This window comes from Mauremys reevesii, linkage group 2 (genome assembly GCF_016161935.1).
Source record: "Mauremys reevesii isolate NIE-2019 linkage group 2, ASM1616193v1, whole genome shotgun sequence".
In the NCBI taxonomy this organism is placed as follows: domain Eukaryota; kingdom Metazoa; phylum Chordata; order Testudines; family Geoemydidae; genus Mauremys; species Mauremys reevesii.
The window spans coordinates 399,280-420,484 of NC_052624.1; the positions used below are offsets into that span (position 1 = coordinate 399,280).

The 21,205-nt window shown below is 56.9% G+C and overlaps 1 protein-coding gene across 2 annotated transcripts; it reads left to right on the forward strand.

Annotated features, from left to right (window-relative positions):
* Positions 1–1,882: 1,882 nt before the first annotated feature.
* On the forward strand, positions 1,883–20,416 carry ASB10 (ankyrin repeat and SOCS box containing 10). Of its 2 annotated transcripts, none has more exons than XM_039525381.1 (5): positions 1,883–2,497; positions 14,027–14,294; positions 16,132–16,636; positions 19,170–19,283; positions 19,908–20,416. In XM_039525381.1, exons 1-5 carry the CDS (start codon positions 2,287–2,289, stop codon positions 20,091–20,093), a joined length of 1,284 nt encoding a protein of 427 aa, XP_039381315.1. In that variant the 5' UTR covers positions 1,883–2,286; the 3' UTR covers positions 20,094–20,416. The 2 variants fall into 2 exon arrangements, with proteins under 2 accessions (XP_039381315.1, XP_039381316.1); XM_039525382.1 differs by having other exon boundaries at positions 16,132–16,540.
* The last annotated feature ends 789 nt before the right edge of the window (positions 20,417–21,205 follow it).

The following is a 21,205-nucleotide window of genomic DNA, read 5'->3' on the forward strand; positions in this document are numbered from 1 at the left end:
AGAGGATTTGACCTCTGTTTGCTGTAACTTTGAACCTAAGGCCAGAGGGGGTTTCTCTGGGCTCTTTGAATCTGATCACCCTGTAAAGTTATTTTCTATCCTGATTTTACAGAGATTATTTTTACCTTTCTTTCTTTAATTAAAAGCCTTCTTTTTAAGAACCTGATTGATTTTTCCTTGTTTTAAGATCCAAGGGGATTGGCTCTGGACTCACCAGGAATTGGTGGGGGAAAGGAGAGGGATGGTTAAATTCTCCTTGTGTTAAGATCCAAGGGGTTGGATCAGTGTTCACCAGGAACTCGGTGAAAAAGTCTCTCAAGACTATCCAGAAAAGGGAGCTAGTACTTGAGAGTGGTGGCAGCAAGACCAGATCTAAGCTGGTAGTTAAGCTTAGAGGTGTTTATGCAGGTCCCCACATCTTTACCCTAAAGTTCAGAGTGGGAGAAGAACCTTAACAGTTGCTTTATCTAGAGTGATTCCCAGTGGCTGCTGTTCCCCTCTCACCATGGCTGGAGCCGCTTGAACAGCTTATTCAGCTTGTGGTGTCCCAGCTAAAGATGCCATGAGCCCAGGAGAGCCTGACAGCTCAGTGGGGTGTGTGAGCCAGGGGCGGCTCTACGTTTTTGGCCGCCCCAAGCAGTCATGCGCGGGAGGCGCCCCGGAGCCACGGGAGCAGCGGACCTCCCACGGGCATGACTGCAGAGGGACCACTGGTCCCGCGTGGCTCGGCTGGACCTCCCGCGGCTGCGGACGGTTCGCGGGTCCGGCGGCTCTGCTTGAGCTGCCGCAGTCATGCCTGCGGGAGGTCCAGCTGAGCCGCGGGACGAGCGCCCCCTCCGCAGTCATGCCTGCGGCAGGTCCGGTCGTCCCGGGGCTCCGGTGGACCTCCCGCAGGCATGACTGCGGCAGGTCCGCCGGCCCAGCCTGCCGCCCCCTAGATTTGGCCGCCCTAGGCACCAGCTTGTTTTGCTGGTGCCTAGAGCCGCCCCTGGTGTGAGCTGCCAGGCAGCAGAGCAGAGAGCCCAGGCTAGCGCCTAGATGCTTCACAGGGGCCAGCTCCCATTCCTACCTTTTTACTTTGGAACAAACTCACAAGAGAAATACATGCAAAAATATTTTTCCTGCCTTGTGAGGCTGCAGAGTCAGCGCAGCCAAGCCAGGCCACGGAGCCAGCCCAGCACACGGCCCACCTGGGGTGCCCGGGGCATTGGCAGCTGCATCTCTCTCACCCTGAACCAGGTCATGTCTCTGAGATGGCTGCTGTGTTCTGGTGTGACAACCAAACAGAAAAGCCCTTTAAAGCCCTGGTGGTTTCCATAGGAACCTCTCCCCTCTGAAGCAGCTGGGGAGAACTGGTTTCCTCCCTTTCCTGGGGCTGGATTTGGATACTGCACAGAAATGGGCTGGCCCCTTTCTGCCCCTGGGCAGGCCTCTGGGACCACGGGGCCTGGACTGGAGTGCAGGGTTCCCGGAGGGGTCTCCCGAGAGTCCCATAGAGGGTGTCCCTTCCCTGCCTTTGGAAAGAGGCTGCAATGCACAGTCCCCATGTTCCCTGCTCCCCACTCCTGCCCAGTCCCACACCCCTAGGTGAGGTCTGTTCACCGCACTGCCCCAGCCAAGTCTTGCCCTAGTATTCCCCCACCCCACCCCCCGGTCTCTCTGGGCTCCTCCAGGGTCATCACTACTCTGCTGCTCTATATCCCAGGTGCCAGATGCAGAGGGTAAAGGACCTGGCCCCCAACTCCTGTCTCAGATGCACCCCCCCGCTTGCTGCTCCTGCTTTGCACCACATTTCCAGTGAGATCTGCGCCAGGCTGGCCCTGCTCGGTGGTGCACATTCCCGGGTGCTGTGGGCATGACTCCTCCGTCCCTGCACCCACTGCCCAGGGGCACAGGGAAAGAGTCTGCACTGCCCTGTGCTAGCCAGGGAGAGCAAGCAGTCAGTGGCCTGCCCCCCGCCCAAAGTGACCCTGGAGATCAGTGCCAGCAGCGGAGGATAAACAAACTCTGGTGGTGGGTGCTGCCAAGGGCGCTATTTATAAAGGCTGAGTCAGGCCTGTGCCTGACCCAACCAGCCAGCCCTGAGCAGCCTGCATCTGGGAGCAGCCCAGCAAGGACACGCCACTGAGCCAGGAGCTCTGGGGCTGCAGCAGCAGCAGCCAACTGCCCCTTTATAAAGCCAAGGCTCACCCCGTGCGTCTCCCCAGGACGGGCTACAGCTGCCCCTTCAGCTCTGCACTGCAGCCGGACGAGGAGCTGGTGGACAGGCGGACACACTCCAGGCACATGGACCAAGGCCTGGCGGCCCCAATGCCCAGGGGCCGGGGATTCCGCAGCAGCCGCATGGAGCCGATCGAGTGCCGAGATGTGTTGGTGCAGAATGTGCTCTTCACTGGGGACCTGGAGGCGGTGCGGAAGCATTTCACTGAGAGCGCTGCCGTCAACCTCATCATTGAATCCAAGGGAGACGAGCTCCGGTGGACCAGCCGGAAACTCGGTGAGAGCGAGCACCTGGGGGACAGAGTGCTTGCGGGGAGAGAGGGCGTGCTAGGGTGGAGTGCTAATGGGTGGAAGTACTGGGGGGCTGCAGGGGGGGGGAAGGGCTGGGGGGTGTCAAGGGGAAGGGAGTCCAGGCGGATGTGTGCTGGGGGCAGAGGGAGCGCCAGAGGGTGATGGGGGAGTGCTGGAGGGGTGGGGAGAGAGCTCTAGGGTGTTTTTTTTCCAACCCAGGTCCCCATCCCAGTCTCTAGGGCTACGTCCACACTGCAGTGTGACTCCGCTTGTGGCCACATACACCCCTAGCTCTCACCGAGCTAGCGCCAGTAGCTGTAGCGGTGTGGCCATGGCAGCGCTGGTCCGGCTGAGCTGTGCCAAGAACACACAGTGGTTTCAGGCAGGTTTATACTCTGCACCGCTCAGCTGTGGCTGCACTGCTATTGATCCTCAGGCCAGTTTGACGGTAGGGTGCCCAGCGTTTCCAGTGCTGTTGCACTGGGATAGGGTGACCAGACAGCAAGTGCGAAAAATCGGGACGGGGGGGTAATAGGAGCCTATAGAAGAAAAGGACCCAAAAAATCAGGACTGTCCCTAGTGGAGTTCACCCGAAGGTATCACAAGATCCCGGTGAGGGAGCATAGGCGCCGCTCAGCAGCCATGGGGCTGGCCGGGGCCACTGCTCTGGTGGCCCTGGGGCTGGCAGCTGTTCAGTGGGGCTGTGGGCCGATCAGCTATGGAGCGGGCTGCCCCACCCTTCAACTGCTCCGTGGTGCTGCCCCTCCACTGGCTCCTCTCTGCCCCATCCCTCCCTCACTGCCCTTAAGGCAGTAGGGGGCAGAAAAGAGGGGGGCTTGGGGGGAGGGGGCGGAGTAGAGGCAGGCCCTGGGGGTGGGGCTGGTTTGGGGCACCCACTGGCAAAATGAAAAGTCAGCACCTATGCGGGAGGGGGTTAATAGAACATATGTAGGGCCCTATCAAATTCACAGTCCATTTTGGTCAATTTCATGGTCATAGGATTTTAAAAATCATAAATGTCATGATTTCAGCCATTTAAAGCTGAAATTTCAGTGTTGTAATTGTAGGGATCCTGACCCAAAAGGGGGTTGTGGGGGGCCCACAAGGTAATTGGGGGGGTGCGTGCAGTACTGCTACCCTTACTTCTGCGCTGCCTTCAGAGCTGAGCAGCTGGAGAACAGCGTCTGCTGGCCGGGAGCCCAGCTCTGGAGGCAGCGCTGCTGCCAGGACCGGTGTAGAAGTCAGGGCCGGCTCCAGGGGTTTTGCCGCCCCAAGCAGCAAAAAAAAAAAAAAAAAAAAAAGCTGCGATCGCGATCAGCTCTACTGCCGCCGCTTCAGTCTTCGATGGCAATTCGGGACTTAGAATAAAGCTGTGAGGAAGTCAGCTGTCAGGATTCTCAGCGTCTGTGCTATGCCCCAGCCTTTAAACAGTTCCCAGTGTTACCTGCCTGCTAGGGCACCCCACCTTTACCTTCCATGGGCTCAAGCTGTAAGCGGGCTAATTTAGGCACCTCCCGCCCGTACCCCGTTCCTAGGGCTCAGGGCGTAGCCTTCTGCGGGCTTGTGGGGCCTTTCACTAGTGAAAAAGCCTTACACAGTAAATCCTTAATCCAGAGGTCCCCAAACTGTGGGGCCGCCCCTAGGGGGGCATGGAGGAATGTCCATGGGGCACGGACGGCAATGCTCGGGCCAGCCCTCGTGGGGGGGGGGGCGAGTGCCACTTAGACCCTCCCCACTCCCAGCTGCGTTCCTGGCCCTGGCCACAGCCCCCAACCTCGGCCCCTGGCCACAGCCCCACTCTCAGCCCCAGTCTCACCCCCAGCTGTGACCCCAGCCCCTTACCCCTGTCCACCGCCCCCCAGCCATGGCCCCACCCCTGGCCCCAGCTCTGGGGTGAGGGGGGTGCAGACAGCAGTAAGGAGGGCCGCGACCCTCAAAAGTTTGAGGACCTCTGCCTTAACTGCTATTTATTAACAATTACCAAAACAGAAGGCACACACTAAGCCTTCCCAATAAGGCAGAGGAACTTTTCTTGATGGCCAGTCAGGATCAGGTCATCTAGGGGACTCCAGCTTCTGCACGGTGTCATTGGCAGGGTGTTCATAGATTCATAGACTCTAGGACTGGAAGGGACCTCGAGAGGTCATCGAGTCCAGTCCGCTGCCCTCATGGCGGGACCAAATACTGTCTAGACCATCCCTGATAGACATTTATCTAACCTACTCTTAAATATCTCCAGAGATGGAGATTCCACAACCTCCCTAGGCAATTTATTCCAGTGTTTAACCACCCTGACAGTTAGGAACTTTTTCCTAATGTCCAACCTAAACCTCCCTTGCCGCAGTTTAAGCCCATTGCTTCTTGTTCTATCATTAGAGGCTAAGGTGAACAAGCTTTCTCCCTCCTTCTGATGACACCCTTTTAGATACCTGAAAACTGCTATCATGTCCTCTCTGTCTTCTCTTTTCCAAACTAAACAAACCCAATTCTTTCAGCCTTCCTTCATAGGTCATGTTCTCTAGACCTTTAATCATTCTTGTTGCCCTTCTCTGGACCCTCTCCAATTTCTCCACCTCTTTCTTGAAATGCGGTGCCCAGAACTGGACACAATACTCCAGCTGAGGCCTGACCAGCGCAGAGTAGAGCGGAAGAATGACTTCTCATGTCTTGCTCAAACACACCTGTTAATGCAACAACACACCTGTTAATAAAAACAGGAGTACTTGTGGCTGTAGCTCACGAAAGCTCATGCTTAAATAAATTTGTTAGTCTTTAAGGTGCCACAAGTACTCCTGTTTTTTTTGCGGATACAGACTAACATGGCTGCTACTCTGACACCTGTTAATGCATCCCAGAATCACGTTTGCTTTTTTTGCAACAGCATCACACTGTTGACTCATATTTAGCTTGTGGTCCACTATAACCCCTAGATCCCTTTCTGCCGTACTCCTTCCTAGACAGTCTCTTCCCATTCTGTATGTGTGAAACTGATTGTTCCTTCCTAAGTGGAGCACTTTGCATTTGTCTTTATTAAACTTCATCCGGTTTACCTCAGACCATTTCTCCAATTTGTCCAGATCATTTTGAATTATGACCCTGTCCTCCAAAGCAGTTGCAATCCCTCCCAGTTTGGTATCATCTGCAAACTTAATAAGCGTACATTCTATGCCAACATCTAAGTTGTTGATGAAGATATTGAACAGAGCCGGTCCCAAAACAGACCCCTGTGGAACCCCACTTGTTATACCTTTCCAGCAGGATTGGGAACCATTAATAACTACTCTGAATATGGTTATCCAGCCAGTTATGCACCCACCTTATGGTAGCCCCATCTAAATTGTATTTGCCTAGTTTATCGATAAGAATATCATGCGAAACCGTATCAAATGCCTTACTAAAGTCTAGGTATACCACATCCACTGCTTCTCCCTTATCCACAAGACTCGTTATCCTATCAAAGAAAGCTATCAGATTGGTTTGACACGATTTGTTCTTTACAAATCCATGCTGGCTATTCCCTATCACCTTACCACCTTTCAAGTGTTTGCAGATGATTTCCTTAATTACTTGCTCCATTATCTTCCCTGGCACAGAAGTTAAACTAACTGGTCTGTAGTTTCCTGGGTTGTTTTTATTTCCCTTTTTATAGATGGGCACTATATTTGCCCTTTTCCAGTCTTCTGGAATCTCTCCTGTCTCCCATGATTTTCCAAAGATAATAGCTAGAGGCTCAGATACCTCCTCTATTAGCTCCTTCAGTATTCTAGGATGCATTTCATCAGGCCCTGGTGACTTGCAGGCATCTAACTTTTCTAAGTGATTTTTAACTTGTTCTTTTTTAATTTTATCTTCTAAACCTACCCCCTTCCTATTAGCAGTCATTATGTTAGGCATTCCTTCAGACTTCTCAGTGAAGACCGAAGCAAAGAAGTCATTAAGCATCTCTGCCATTTCCTAGTTTCCTGTTACTGTTTCTCCCTCCTCACTGAGCAGTGGGCCTACCCTGTCCTTGGTCTTCCTCTTGCTTCTAATGTATTGATAAAAAGTCGTCTTGTTTCCCTTTATTCCCATAGCTAGTTTGAGCTCAGATTGTGCCTTTGCCTTTCTAATCTAGCCCCTGCATTCCTGTGTTGTTTGCCTATATTCATCCTTTGTAACCTGTCCTAGTTTCCATTTTTTATATGCCTCCTTTTTATTTTTTAGATCATTCAAGATCTCGTGGTTAAGCCAAGCTGGTCTTTTGCCACATTTTCTATCTTTCCTACCCAGCAGAATAGCTTGCTTTTGGGCCCTTAATAGTGTCCTTTGGAAAAACTGCCAACTCCCCTCAGTTGTTTTTCCCCTCAGTTTTGATTCCCATGGGACCTTACCTATCAGCCTCTGAGCTTACCAAAATCCACCTTCCTGAAATCCATTGTCTCTATTTTGCTGTACTCCCTTCTACCCTTCCTTAGAATTGCAAACTCTATGATTTCATGATCACTTTCACCCAAGCTGCCTTCTACTTTCAAATTCTCAATGAGTTCCTCCCTATTTGTTAAAATCAAGTCTAGAACAGTTTCCCCCCTAGTAGCTTTTTCAACTTTCTGAAATAAAAAATTGTCTGCAATGCAGTCCAAGAACGTATTGGATAGTCTGTGCCCCGCGGTGTTATTTTCTCAACATATATCTGGATAGTTGAAGTCTCCCATCACCACCAAGTCTTGGGCTTTGCATGATTTTGTTAGTTGTTTAAAAAAAGCCTCATCCACCTCTTCCACCTGGTTAGGTGGCCTGTAGTAGACTCCTAGCACGACATCACCCTTGTTTTTACCCCTTTTAGCCTAACCCAGAGACTCTCAACACTTCCGTCTCCTATGTCCGTCTCCAACTCAGTCCAAGCGTGCACAATATTAATATATAAGGCAACACCGCCTCCCTTTTTCCTCTGTCTATCCTTCCTGAGCAAGCTGTACCCATCCACACCAACATTCCAATCATGTGTATTATCCCACCAAGTTTCAGTGATGCCAACAATGTCATAGTTGTATTTATTTATTAGCACTTCCAGTTCTTCCTGCTTATTACCCATACTTCTCGCATTTGTATATAGGCATCTAAGATACTGGTTTGATCTTGCCTCCCAGTTTTGCCCTGACCCTCCTTTCTCTCTGCCATTATAGCCCACGCTCCCTCTTGTTTCCGACCCATCTCCCAGGTCTCCATGTTCCCCACTTACCTGTGGGCTTTGCTCACCTGTCCCCGTCGAACCTAGTTTAAAGCCCTCCTCACTAGGTTAGCCAGTCTGTGTGCAAATAGGGTCTTTCCCCTCCTCGAAAGGTGAACGCCATCTCTGCCTAGCAGTCCTTCCTCGAATAGCATCCTGTGGTCGAGGAAGCCAAAGCCCTCCTGGTGACACCATCTTCGAGCCAGGCATTCACCTCCATGATGCATCTGTCTCTGCCCGGGCCCCTACCTTTGACAGGAAGAATCGAAGAGAATACCCCCTGCGGTCCAAACTCCTTCACCCGCACTCCCAGAGCCCTGTAGTCACTCTTGATCTGCTCAGTGTCACACCTCGCAGTATCATTTGTGCCCACATGGATGAGTAGCATGGGGTAGTAGTCAGAGGGCTGGATAATCCTCACAATGCCTCTGTAACATCTCGCATACGGGTCCCCAGCAGGCAGCATACCTCCCGAGATGAAATGTCAGGGCGACAGATGGCGCCTCCATCCTCCTCAGCAGAGTCTCCAACCACCACTACCCTACGTTTCCTATTCGCAGTGGTGGCAGCAGAGCTCCCAGCCTCAGGGGTACGAGGCTTCTCCTCCTTTACTGTAGGGGGTGATTCCTTCTCTCCTGTATCAAGAAGAGCATAACGGTTACCTATTACCACGGCGGGAGGGTTCAGAGCAGGGGTGGAGCACTGCCCGCTGCCAGGAGTAACCAGCTGCCAGTGTCCACCCTGAGTCATCTCCTCCTCCACCAGTGGTGTGTCAGCAGTCCTGTGTACTGGGACAGCTACCTCAGCTGTCTCCACATGGACACTGTCCAGCAATTGCTTGTGGATTCGGATGCTCCTCAGCCCAGCCACCTCCTCCTGTAGCTCTCCCACCTGCTGCCTGAGAGATTCCACCAGTAGGCACCTTTCACATTGGATGCCCCCCACCCCAGCCTGGATATCAGTAAGTGGAAATTGCAAGTTACAGTCCCTGCAAAACCACAGCAGGATCTGGGTAGAAGCATCCATGCTCAGGTGCTCTGTCTGGCTACAGGCGCAGGTGGAGGAGACAGAAGCAGTGCTGGCACAGGTGTTGCGGGTCTTCCTAACCCTTGTAAGCCTCCCTCTGTCAAACTCCCTCTCAAACTCCCCTGTCTGCAGCCCCCTGTCTGCTCTGCTCCCCTGGTCACTCTGCCTCTGGCTTTTAAAGCCTGCTTGCCTAGGTCAGTCCCTCCCCCTCGTGAGTCACACTGGGGAAGGCCAGTCAAAGGCAATCAAGGGAACAAGGTCAGGCACTCAGTTCCAACTGCCACAGCAGCTGTAACTGAAACTGAAGTCACCTGAAATCAGAATCACAATTAAAATTCAAACAGTCAAGCACACTCAACAGCTAGTACTCTCACCTGGTAGCCTGTTCAGCAGCGGGATCTCCTGCTCTCCCTCTCAAACTCCCCTGTCTGCAGCTCCCTGTCCGCTCTGAGGTCTGGCAGCTCTGATCTTCGGGGCTGGGGCCTGGAGCTGGTTCCCAAGAGCTTCCTTTTGGACCTCAGCTTATATAGTGACACTTGAGTCCTGCTTAGCTGCACCTTAACCAATCATTTTAAACCAAAGTACTACAAAATAATTATTTGACCAATCCTAACATATTGCGAAACAATTCTTTAACCAATCAGAGCCCACCACCTTAGTTGATTTACCTCTTGCAAAGTTAGTTATGCAACAGACAGAAACCATCAAAGAATCCAACCGAAACCATACAGATAAACAACAGAGAAGTAGGGATTTCACACCCACGACTATTGATAAGTGGTTTCTTGCTGTTGGAAAATCATAGTGCTAATGAAGCCTTTCCGTATTAGGCCTGAGTAAACCAAAGTTATGTTATGCTTGCCCAAACCATGTTGGAAAGCTTACAGAACTCATTAGACTGAAGGCCGTGTATCTACCTAAGTCAGCTATTTCGCTTATCAGTTTTGTTTGGCTCCCCAAGTATATGTTGGCTCCCCAAGTGTATGCAGCTGCGTTCACATGTATGCATCCAAAGTATCTAGTACAAAGGGTCAACGGATGTATCTTGTGTCCCCTTCAGAATGACAAATGTATCCTCAACAGATGTATCTTGTAGCCCCCACAAAATGATATATGTATCCTGCGTATCCAATTATCCCCTAATAGATGCATGTACAGGTTCTACAGGTCAACCAAATGACGTAGACAAACGTAGGCTAAGTTGTTTGTTACTGATTATAAAAAGGCCCGTTCGGGCTTGTGGGGTGTGTCTCTTTCTCTGGCACTAGCCGAGAGGAGCACCCGCTCAGCTGACCAATCAATAAAGGGTGTGGTACTCGTCTTCCTGTCTCCGTGCCTCCTTGGTGTAATTAGGTAAGCTCCAGGGGGAAACGAGCCCTTTTGGCTAACATTGCCAGACAGAATGCCACAAACGAAGTTTTCTTTAACCATTTTAAGAGCTATATTATTATCTGGTGATGGTGGGTGCTATGAGGACAGGAGCCTTCTTGACAGCCTGATGTGACATTTTTTGTAATGTAATTTAGATGGAATGTGGGGATGTGACTTTCTGCTTTTTAGCTCATGGCTACTGCTGTCCTAATATGGCTGCAGACAAAGGCCTCAGGTCTTACACCAGGGGTTCTCAAACTTTTGTACTGGTGACCCCTTTCACACAGCAAGCCTCTGAGTGCGACCCCCCCCCCTTGTAAATTAAAAACACAATTTTTTTTATATTAAACACTATTATAAATGCTGGAGGCAAGTGGGGTTTGGGGTGGAGGGTGACAGCTCGCAACCCCCATGTAATAACCTCATGACCCCCTGAAGAGTCCTGACCCCCAGTTTGAGAACCCCTGGTGTAACCGCTTCAGTGGGCCAGAGCCCACCTGTTCCCAAGGACAGATCATGTATTCTCAAGGACTTCGAGACTGACCCTTTGCGTTCCAGCAACCCTCGTTTCTCTCCGTGGGTCTCACCAGTGAGGCCAGTCGAGATCAGATATGCCTGAGAGAGGCTTTTCCTTCTTAGGGAGCATTACAATCCGTGAGGCAAGGCCGTCTGTTCAAAAGTAGGGAGCATTTATTAGTCACCTGTCTGGGGGGGTTGGGGCAGGGCGGGGTGTCGCTGGTGCTGTCTGGGGGGTGTTGGGGCAGGGCAGGGGGTGTCGCTGGTGCTGTCTGGAGGGTGTTGGGGCAGGGTGTCACTGGTGCTGTCTGGGGGTGTTGGGGCAGGGCGGGGTGTCGCTGGTGCTGTCTAGGGGTGTTCAGGCAGGGCGAGGGGTGTTGCTGGTGCTGTCTGGGGTTGGGGCAGGGCAGGGGTGTCGCTGGTGCTGTCTGGGGGTGTTGGGACAGGGTGGGGAGTGTCGCTGACCCTGTCTGGGGTGTTGGGACAAGGCGTGGGTGTCGCTGGTGCTGTCTGGGGGTGTTGGGGCAGGACCAGGGGTGTCGCTGGTGCTGTCTGGGGGGTGTTGGGGCAGGGCAGGGGGTGTCACTGGTACTGTCTGGGTTGGGTCAGGGGAGTCGCTGACCCTGTCTGGGGGCTGTTGGGGCAGAGCAGGGGGTGTCGCTGGTGCTATCTGAGGGGTGTTGGGGCAGGGCGGGGGGTGTCGCTGGTGCTGTCTGGGTTGGGTCAGGGGGTGTCGCTGGTGCTGTCTGGGGGGTGCTGGGGCAGAGCAGGGGGTGTCGCTGGTGCTGTCTGGGGGTGCTGGGGCAGAGCAGGGGGTGTCGCTGGTGCTGTCTGGAGGGTGTTGGGGCAGAGCAGGGGGTGTCGCTGGTGCTGTCTGGGGGGTGTTGGGGCAGGGCGGGGGGTGTCGCTGGTGCTGTCTGGGGGGTGTTCAGGCAGGGCAGGGGGTGTCGCTGGTGCTGTCTGGGGGGTTGAGGCAGGGCGGGGGTGTCGCTGGTGCTATCTGGGGGGTGTTGGGGCGGGGTTGGTGCTGGTGCTGTCTGGGGTGGGGTGGGCTGTTGGGGCGGGGGTGGTGCTGGTGCTGTCTGGGGTGGGTGGTTGGGATGCTGTATTAATTCAACTTGAATATATGGGCCAAAGGTGTTAATATAACTGGGTCACTATTCAACATTAAACAGTTTCAGATGAGGTTTGGGCTTTGATATACAGAGTCTTCCGCCTGCTCAGTGCCATGGCCGGTGCCCGGAGCAGCCCTGGACTCTGGCTGGCCCACCGGTGCCCGGAGCAGCCCCGAACCCCGGCCGGTGCCCGGAGCAGCCCCGAACCCCGGCCGGTGCCCGGAGCAGCCCCGAACCCCGGCCGGTGCCCGGAGCAGCCCCGAACCCTGGCCGGTGCCCGGAGCAGTCCGGGGGAGCTCCAGCTGGGGCTGAGCCTGGGCCCTCAGAGGAGCTCTGAGCCCTGCCACAGCCTGGCCCCAGGGCGGCGATGCGAAGCATTAGTGGAGGTTTGGGGAGGCTTAGCCTCTCCCAGCCTCCATTGCCCGCCGCCCGTGGGCAAAGGTACCATGAAACATGCTTTGAACCTTTTGTTAACGGCATGGGAAAGGAGGACAAATCAGCGCTCGGGCCTGGGCCACACCACACGCTGGGCAGCTTGCATCAGCCTAGAGGTGCATGTGTCTCCCCCTGATGTGGGTGCCCCACATGCCACCCCAGTGGCACCGCCTCCCCGAGCGGCTCTGAGCAACCGTCCATGTCCTTAGGGCAACGCAGCACAAGTGGAGACACCGTGTTACATAGGTCGACCCTTGCTGTCCTCCAGCAGCTGTCCCACAATGCCCCGCATTGACTGCTGTGGCCAGGGGCTGCGGAGACTGGGAGCACAGGCACTGACTTTCCAAAGTGCCAGGGGGGTGCTTGACCCTCAGCTCTGACCCGGGCCTAGGGCGACCAGATGAGAGGAAGAAAATATGGGGACACATGGGGGGGGGGCGCAGGTGGAGCAAAAAACCCCAAAAAACTGAGTGCTGCCGGCAGAGAACATAAGAACATAAGAAAGGCCGTACCGGGTCAGACCAAAGGTCCATCTAGCCCAGTATCTGTCTACCGACAGTGGCCAATGCCAGGTGCCCCTGAGGGAGTGAACCTAACAGGCAATGATCAAGTGATCTCTCTCCTGCCATCCATCTCCATCCTCTGACGAACAGAGGCTAGGGACACCATTCTTACCCATCCTGGCTAATAGCCATTTATGGACTTAGCCACCATGAATTTATCCAGTCCCCTTTTAAACATTGTTATAGTCCTAGCCTTCACAACCTCCTCAGGTAAGGAGTTCCACAAGTTGACTGTGCGCTGCGTGAAGAAGAACTTCCTTTTATTTGTTTTAAACCTGCTCCATGTTAATTTCATTTGGTGACCCGTAGTTCTTGTATTATGGGAATAAGTAAATAACTTTTCCTTATCCACTTTCTCAACATCACTCATGATTTTATATACCTCTATCATGTCCCCCCTTAATCTCCTCTTTTCCAAACTGAAGAGTCCTAGCCTCTTTAATCTTTCCTCATATGGGACCCTCTCTAAACCCCTAATCATTTTAGTTGCTCTTTAGAGCAACAACAACAACAAACCCCCCAAAACCAGTGCTGCCGGTGGAGTGAAATATTGGGACAAATTGCATCCTGACCAAAGATCGGTCGGGACACGGGACAAACACATAAATATCGGGACGGTCCTGATTTTATTGGGACGTCTGGTCACCCTACCTGGGCCTTGCCCCCACTCCACCCCTTCCCCCAAGGCCCCACCCCTGCCCCGCCTCTTCCCACCCAGTTCTGTCTCCTCCTCTCTCTGCCCCCTCCCCCGAGCGCACCGCATCCTCGCTCCTCCCTCCCTCCCAGCCTCCTGCATGCTGCAAAACAGCTGTTCATGGTGTGCGGGAGGCGTGGGGAGGGAGGGGGAGGTGCTGATCCACGGGGCCTGCCAGTGGGGGAGGTGGTAGGGAGCTGATAGGGGGCAGCACCCACCATTTTTTCCCCGTGAGCCGGCGCCTATGACCAGAAGCCCCCCTCCCTTTCTGAGTGTTTGGCCTGTCTTGTCCTGATTGCCTGTCTTGGCGAGTACACCATTGCTGGGTGCAGCTGAGAGAGCAAACCCCCTTCCCACGGCACCTGGCTTTGCCCCAAGGGCGAGCCCCACCCACAGGCAGCTCTGGGGTGGGACTCAGGGTGGCCTGGGGATCCCCCCACTGCACGAGGTCCAAGCCCAGCAGGTTTCCTCGGACACCTGGTCCCGGTGGAGCTGCAGGGAGAGCTGGGGGGCTGAGAGAAGGAGGGGCTGTGGGAGAGGCGGGGTGAGCACTGTGGCTGTCCCCCTCACAGCCCTTCTCCCGCTGCAGGGCTGTGGTCGCTGACCTACGAGCAGGAGCTCACCACGCCGCTCCACATCACGGCTGGGCGCGGCTACCTGGACTGCCTCAGGCACCTGCTGCTGAGGGGCGCTGCCGTGGACTTCGCACCTGGCGGCAAGACAGCTCTGCACGAGGCCTGCGCGGCGGCCAGAACGGACTGCGTGCGCCTGCTGCTCTCCTTCGGGGCTGACCCCAAGACTGTCTCTGAGGCTGGCTACCAGCCCCTGCACCTCTGCAAGAGCCCAGCCTCCATCCAGTGAGTTTCCTGCGGGGGGGCCGCATACGCAGGGCCTGTCAGCAGCCCCGCCCCAGAGCCAGGCGCCAGCTCAGGGCTGAGTGTCTGGGTGCCACAGCCCACGGGGGAGAGGCCTGCTTTCGCCCCAGCAGCCCAGGCCTGTCTGCACAGCACAGCACAGTGCGGTCAGGCTCTGGTAGCTGACTGCAGGCTCCAGTCCCAAAGCCTGAGCTGCGTGCTGCTGAGCATGGGGCTGGCTCAGATGCGTGGGTCACTGCTTCCCCAGCCAGCAGGGCTCATGTGCCCACAACTCCAGCGGGAGGCTAGTGAGGCCCAGCCAGCACGCACTGCACTGGCAAATCCCAGACCACGTCACAGGAGGTCAGGAAGGAGCAGTCCATCCACAGGCAGGGGCAGACCGAGGCACAGAGTGATGGACGTGCCCCAGGCCACACAGCAAGTCTGGGGCAGAACTGGGATAGAACCCAGGAGTCCTGCTGCCCAGCCCCTGGTCCCGTTTGTTGGAACCCACTGGTCTGAGTACAGGGCTGCACAGGGCCCCTGGAGCCTGGGATGCCAGGGCCCAGCCACTGGGATTGTGGAAGAGGTGTGGGCACAACGGGGTGTCAGCACAGGGTGGGTGAATGGCAGGATTGAGTGATGGTCATGGGTGACTGAGGGGCTAGTAGCCAGGTAGGTAGGTGGGGGCAGGGCAGGCGGGTCTGGGGCTAGCAGAGGGTTGGGGGGGAATGGTGGGCGGTGAGGGGAATGGTTGGGGGGTGGGTTAAGGGTGAGGGATAGGCAGTGGATGCATAGGGGACTAGCAGGCAGGCGGTGGGTGGATGGGGGATGGTGGGGGCGGCTAGGAGATAGGCGATGGGTGGATGGGGGTTGGTGGGTGGAAAGTGGGGGCTAGCAGGCAGGTGGTAGGTGGATGGGGGATGGCGGGGGGGAAGTGGGGGCGCTAGCAGGCAGGTGGGGGGTGGATGGGGGATGGTGGGTGATGGCTAGCAGGCAGTCAGTAGGTGGATGGGACAGCAGATGGGGAACTAGCAGGCAGGCGGTGGGTGGATGGGGGATGGCGGGGAAGAAGTGGGGCTAGCGGGCAGGTGGTGGGTGGATGGTGGGAGGAAGGGGACTAGCAGGCAGGTGGGAGCTGGATGGGGAATGGTGGGGCAGGTGGGGGCTAGGAGGCAGGCAGTAGGTGGATGGGGGTTGGTAGGTGAGAAGTGTGGGGGCTAGCAGGCAGGTGGGGGTGGATGGGGATGGTGGAGGAAGTGGGGGCTAGTGGGCAGGTGGGGGTGGATGGGGAGGGCTAGGAGGCAGGCAGTGGGTGGATGAGGATGGCGGGGCGAAGTGGGGGCTAGCAGGCAGGTGGGGTGGATGGGAGATGGCGGAGGGAAGTGGGGCTAGCGGGCAGGCGGTGGGTGGATGAGGATGGCGGGGCGAAGTGTGGGGCTAGCAGGCAGGTGGGGGTGGATGGGGGATGGTGGGGGGAAGGGGGGCTAGGAGGCAGGCAGAGGGTGGATGGGGGATTGCGGGGGAAGTGGGGGGGGCTAGCGGGCAGGCGGTGGGTGGATGGCGGGAGGAAGGGGGCAGGCGGTGGGTGGATGGGGACGGTGGGGAAAGGGGCTAGGAGGCAGGCAGGCGGTGGGTGGATGGGGGATGGCAGGGGGAAGTGGCGGGGCTAGCGGGCAGGCGGGGAGTGGATGGCAGGAGGAAGGGGGCTAGCAGGCAGGTGGGAGGTGGATGGGACAGCAGATGGGGGCTAGGGGGCAGTGGGTAGTTGGGGGGATAGTGGGTAGGTGTTGGGCAGAGGAGGGGGAAACACATGGCTGAGGTGTTCCACACCCTGCAGGTGTGCGCAGCTGCTGCTGCAGTATGGTGCCAGCGTGAACAGCCAGACGGAGGAGGAAGAGGACACAGCGCTGCACGTGGCGGCACGGCACGGCCTGGAAGAGCATGTCCAGCTGTACCTGCGCCATGGAGCGGGGCTGGAGGCCAAGAACGAGGAGGGTCAGACCCCTTTGAATGCCGCCTGCGCCCAGGCACACCCACCCCAGGACATGGAGCGCTACTATCGCGTCTGCCAGCAGCTGGTGCAGAGCGGTGCCAACGTCGATGCTGCAGACCGGGACCGGCAGCGCCCGCTGCACCAGGCCTGCAAGAACGCCAGCGCCCATGTGGTGGAGCTGCTGCTGGCCCACGGCGCCAGTGTCAACATCATGAGCTACAGCGGCAACACAGCCATGCACAACATCTTGCAGGTGGCCGCCTACAAGCTGGAGCACCGCCCAGAGCTCGTGGTGCGGGCGCTGCTCAACCACGGCTCCATACGCATCTGGCCCGGGGCCCTCATCAAGGTGTGGAGCTGCCTGGGGCAGCAGCAGGATGGGTGCTGCGTGAGAGGAGTGTGTGAAAGGGGTCCCCTCCAGGATGCATTCCCTCCCCTGCAGGCAGGGTCCTTCCCCTTGTCAAGGTCTTGTTCCCTGCCGGCTCAGGGGCTTGAGTTCCCTCTTGCTGCCCAGCAATTGGGGTCCAAAGACTCGCCGGCACAGCGCCTCCTGCTGGTCATCTTGGGAATTAGCTCTCCAGCCTCCGGCGCGCCCTCTGTAGGCCGGTGTCTCGCCTGCCCCCCCCTCCGTTTCCCTCCCAGACCCAGGTGCCCTTAACCTGAGGGTTCTGCCCCCACAGTACCCCCATGCTCTGGGTCTCCCCTCCCAGGGGAACCCCCAACCCTCTATCCCCACCTTACCTCAGTGGCTACAGCCAGTCACCATCTAGGCCCCCCCCCCCGCTCACTGGGGCAGGCTGCAGTCTGTCATGGCCACTCCTCATCGGCAAGGGGGTAGGACCTGCTGCCTCTGCCTATTCCCGGGCTGCACCTCCCAGCCCCAGTGCCCCCTTCGGCCTTGACCATGGCCTCAGCCTGGGGAGTTGCCAGGCTGGAGCTCCCCAGCTCCCCTTGCCCTTTCCCAGCCTGGCTCTGTCCAGAACCCTGCCCCCAGGCAGCCGGGCCCTTCTCCTTCCAAGGCAGGAGAGAGACTGTTGGCCTGGTCGCCCGGCAGCTCTTTTATAGGGCCAGCCTGGCCCTGATTGGCTGCCTTTCAACCCCTGTTCTCCAGGAGTGGGGCAGCCGCCCCACTACAGGTCCCCAGACCCCAGGCACCAGCATTTGGGTTCCTTTCCCTGGCTGGGCTCCTGACTGAGGGGCCCAGCTGTGTCCCTTTAATGGCCACATTTAGGTATCTATCGGGGAGGGCACCGCTGCCCCCTGCTGAGGTTACTAGGGCCTGGGGGGCTGTGAGGGCCTGAGCTCCCAGCCCTGGCGTTGTGAGCAGTGGGGACTCGGCTGGGAAAGAGAAAGTGAGCCTGTCTCTCGGGCACTGGCCTTAGGAGATGCTCTTCGTCCATGGGCCATCGTCCCCTGGCTCGAGTTGTTTAGTCCTGGTGCAGTCAGTCCAGTCAGTCATTCTTCAGGAGGGGGTGTGGGCTGCGTGGGCCCAGGCTGTGAGGTGGGGCGGGGCACAGAGGGTGCATGAGAAAGGCCATGCTCCAGAGAACCTGTGCTCTTGGACCAGGGCCATAGAGGGCAGGAGACAGTGGCGGGAACTCATGCTCAGCCCCTGGTCACACCAGCTGGGGCTCCCTTCCTTGCAAATGGCCCTGAGGGTGGCAGCCTGCAGGGGCGGGGCGGGGGCTAGGTGTGAGGAGAGGCCAGCTGCAGGTGCTGGCCACATGCAACTTCCTGGCTCTGCCCCCTCTGCAGGGAGCGTGCAGGCTTTCCCCGTGCCTGGGGCTCATCCCACAGAGTGCTGGGCTGGAGGGGCAGCGTGGAAGTTGTCTGCCGGGGAGTGTGGCACCATGAGCCTGACCTCTGTCACCTCCAAGCTGGGTCAGTGCAATGGGCGCCTGAGATCAGCTAGGACGGGCGCTGCAGTGGATGCAGAACATGTCGGCTGCCTGGCAAGCAGTGTCCTACCAGGAGCGCCCATGGGGCATCCTGAACAGCCTATGACCTGCCCCCTCCCCTGCCACGCTGCCTGGCTGTGATGGGGATTGGGCAGGGCAGGAAGGGGGCAGCATACCAGGGCGTGGGGCAGGGGATGTGGCATGTCCAGACCTAGAGATTGACGGGTGTGGGGAGAGCAGGTGATGGGGGCAGGGGAGGGGGCTGCAGAGGGAGGTGTATTGAGGGGGGATTCACGTGGAGTGATATTTCCCCCTAGGAGTCTCTTGCCTTCTCTGTGTGCTGAGCACACAGCCCTGCCACCAAGCTCCATTAATCTCCAGGCCCACCAGGTGCTGTCCCGCCTTGGTGAAGTTGGCCTGTCTCTCTGGCACTGGCCTTAGGAGGAGCTCTCCTTCCGTGGGGCATTGTCCCCAGCTCCTCCCGCATCCTCTGTGCGAGACACCAGCAAGCAAAGGGTTAACTATCTTCCTTAATTCCCGAGCAGTGCAATAATTACCCAGCCTGGAGATCTGCAGATTGCTCTCCCCTTTGGGAAAATACAGGAAAATCAACAATTAACACTAATTAATCTCCTATTAACACCAGATAATGAGGCTCACTTCTGCAGCTGGAATAGGCTCTGACAGCTACTGATGGCCTGGGCCATGGGGAGTGGGAGTCGGGATGGGGAGGGAATCGACCCACACACAGCCCTCCTGCTGCCATAACAACCCGCAGGCCTGCCACCCTCAGGCACAACCCACCCCACCGCGTGCAACATGGGCATGGCCCATCCCAGACTGGGAAAAGACACAGGTTACAGGACTTGCCCAGGCTCACAGGGCGGCAGAAGCAGAGCAGGGAATCCAAGCCAGGTCTCCGGAGGCGTAGCGCGGTGCCTGGGGCGTGAGACCAGCCTTCTCCCGTCCCCTCCCCTGCTGCAGGTGTTGCGCTACTGCTGCTCCTCGCCTCGCACCATCGAGGTGCTGATCAACAGCTACGACCGTGTGCGGGTCACTGACGAGTGGGCAGAGGCTGTCCCCACTGAGATTATGCAGGTAAGAGAACCAAGAGCCTTCAGGGACCTGGGGCTTCACCCCACAGTGCCTGGCTGACCAGGCAGGTCCCTCTGAAGGTTTGAGGGGGCAGGGAAGGTGCTGGGCAGAAGCTCTGCAGTGAAACAGGGAGAGACAGAAACCGAACGGCTGTAGGGATAAGGCTGTGACCTTTGTGCTAACAGAGCTCCTTGTTCAGTGTTGGTTGAAAGTGTCTGCCCCTGATTTGTTGCCATTGTCACATGACATGGGGTAGGGGCAGGGCTGGCTTTATGAACGGCGGAGCCCGATTCGAATACCCGTCGGCGGTCCGGGGCTTCAGCAGCACTTCGGTGGCGGGGGGTCTGCTCCGGGTCTTCCGCGGCACTGAAGGACCCACCGCCGCCAAAATGCCACCGAAGACCCAGAGCGGACATGCCTCCTCCCCCCGCCCCCGCCGCTGCCAGGTGAGTAAAAAAAAAAATTACAAAATTAAAAAGAAACCTAAAGCACAGGGCCCTCTTAGGCATGGGGCCCAATTCCAGGGAATTGGGGGAATCAGCTTAAAGCCAGCCCTGGGTAGGGGCACCAGCCAGCTGTCATTGAGGAAACGTGGCCCATGCTGACCTATCTCTTCTCTCCTGACAGAAGCACCCAGATTTCTACGAGTCACTCTTCTCCCTGGGGCAGAGGCCCCGCTCCCTGCAGCACCTGGCCCGCTGTGCACTCAGGAGCTACCTGGAGGGCCGGCTGCTGCAGGTCTTGCCTGAGCTGCACCTGCCATCTTCCCTGCACCAGTTTCTGCTGCTCAGCTTCGAGGACATTCTCTACTAGGGGCCTGGAGCCTGGATTGAGCCACCTCTAAATCCTTTTCTTTATTTGCTTTGAATTCTTGTGCCCTGCCCTGCCTGTGACAGCCCTGCCCTGCCCAGCCCAGGTCAGCCTTGCCCTCCCCCCTCACACCAGCCAAAGCCAGCCCTTCTATGCCCATTCCCACCCATGCCAGCCTGGCCCCTGCCAGGACTGCCCTTTGTTCTCCCAGCTCAGACACCCTCTGCCCACACCAACCCGGTCCATCCCGTGCCAGCAGGCTCTATTGCTGTAGCCTATGGTGGGGCCCTGCCTTTTGTGGGGCCATTGCGCTGGCCCTGCTTTGTATTATGGAGATTTGGGAATAAATCCTGGTGTTTGTATGCCCTGGTTGGCATGTGTCTGTCCTTGTCGCACTGGGGGCTGCCGTCTGACCTGCCCCATGCTGGCGCTGGCTCTGCAGAACACGTGGTGCCGGCACGGCCACAGAGGGATGCTGGGGCCATGGCTGCAGGCTGCGGCCTCCCCCTCCCTCAGTAGCTTTTCTGGGCTGTAGTTAGCACTGAGGTGTGGCAGAGCCAGCTTGGAGTTCAGCTTGACATATTCACAGCTGCCTGAGTTTCATGTTCTTCATGATGAATCATGTTCCCTGCCCCATTGCTGCCTAGCGTGAAGGGGCCACTTGCCACCATTTCCTCCCAGCACCGCATCAGATGGGACCAAGGCCTTTGTGGCCCAAGGTTTGTGAAGGGCCCAAGTGACACAGTGGCTGATGGAGCCTGCTTCTGCAGGCAGCTGTGGCCCTCCCCGCATAGGCAGCCATACGTGTGGCCCTTGGTGAAGCGTAGCTGGTGCCAGAGAAATGATGTTAATTTAATCCAGGGAGGAACTGGGGGTGTTTTGCTGGGGAGGGGGTTTCTGCTCAAAAGCTCTTCAGTTCTTGGTTACGTTGGACGTGTGGCAGTTTGTGTTGTGCAGCCGGGAGCCCAGTCGCTCATTCCTCTTGCTGTCTGCTCCAGGAGGGTGCATGGTTCCACCTTGGCTTGTGCAGCTGCGAGAGGTATGCAGCAGAGGCAGCAGGATCGTATGTCTATGTTCCTGAGCCAAGATTAATTATAGCACCCTTGGCAGTTCTG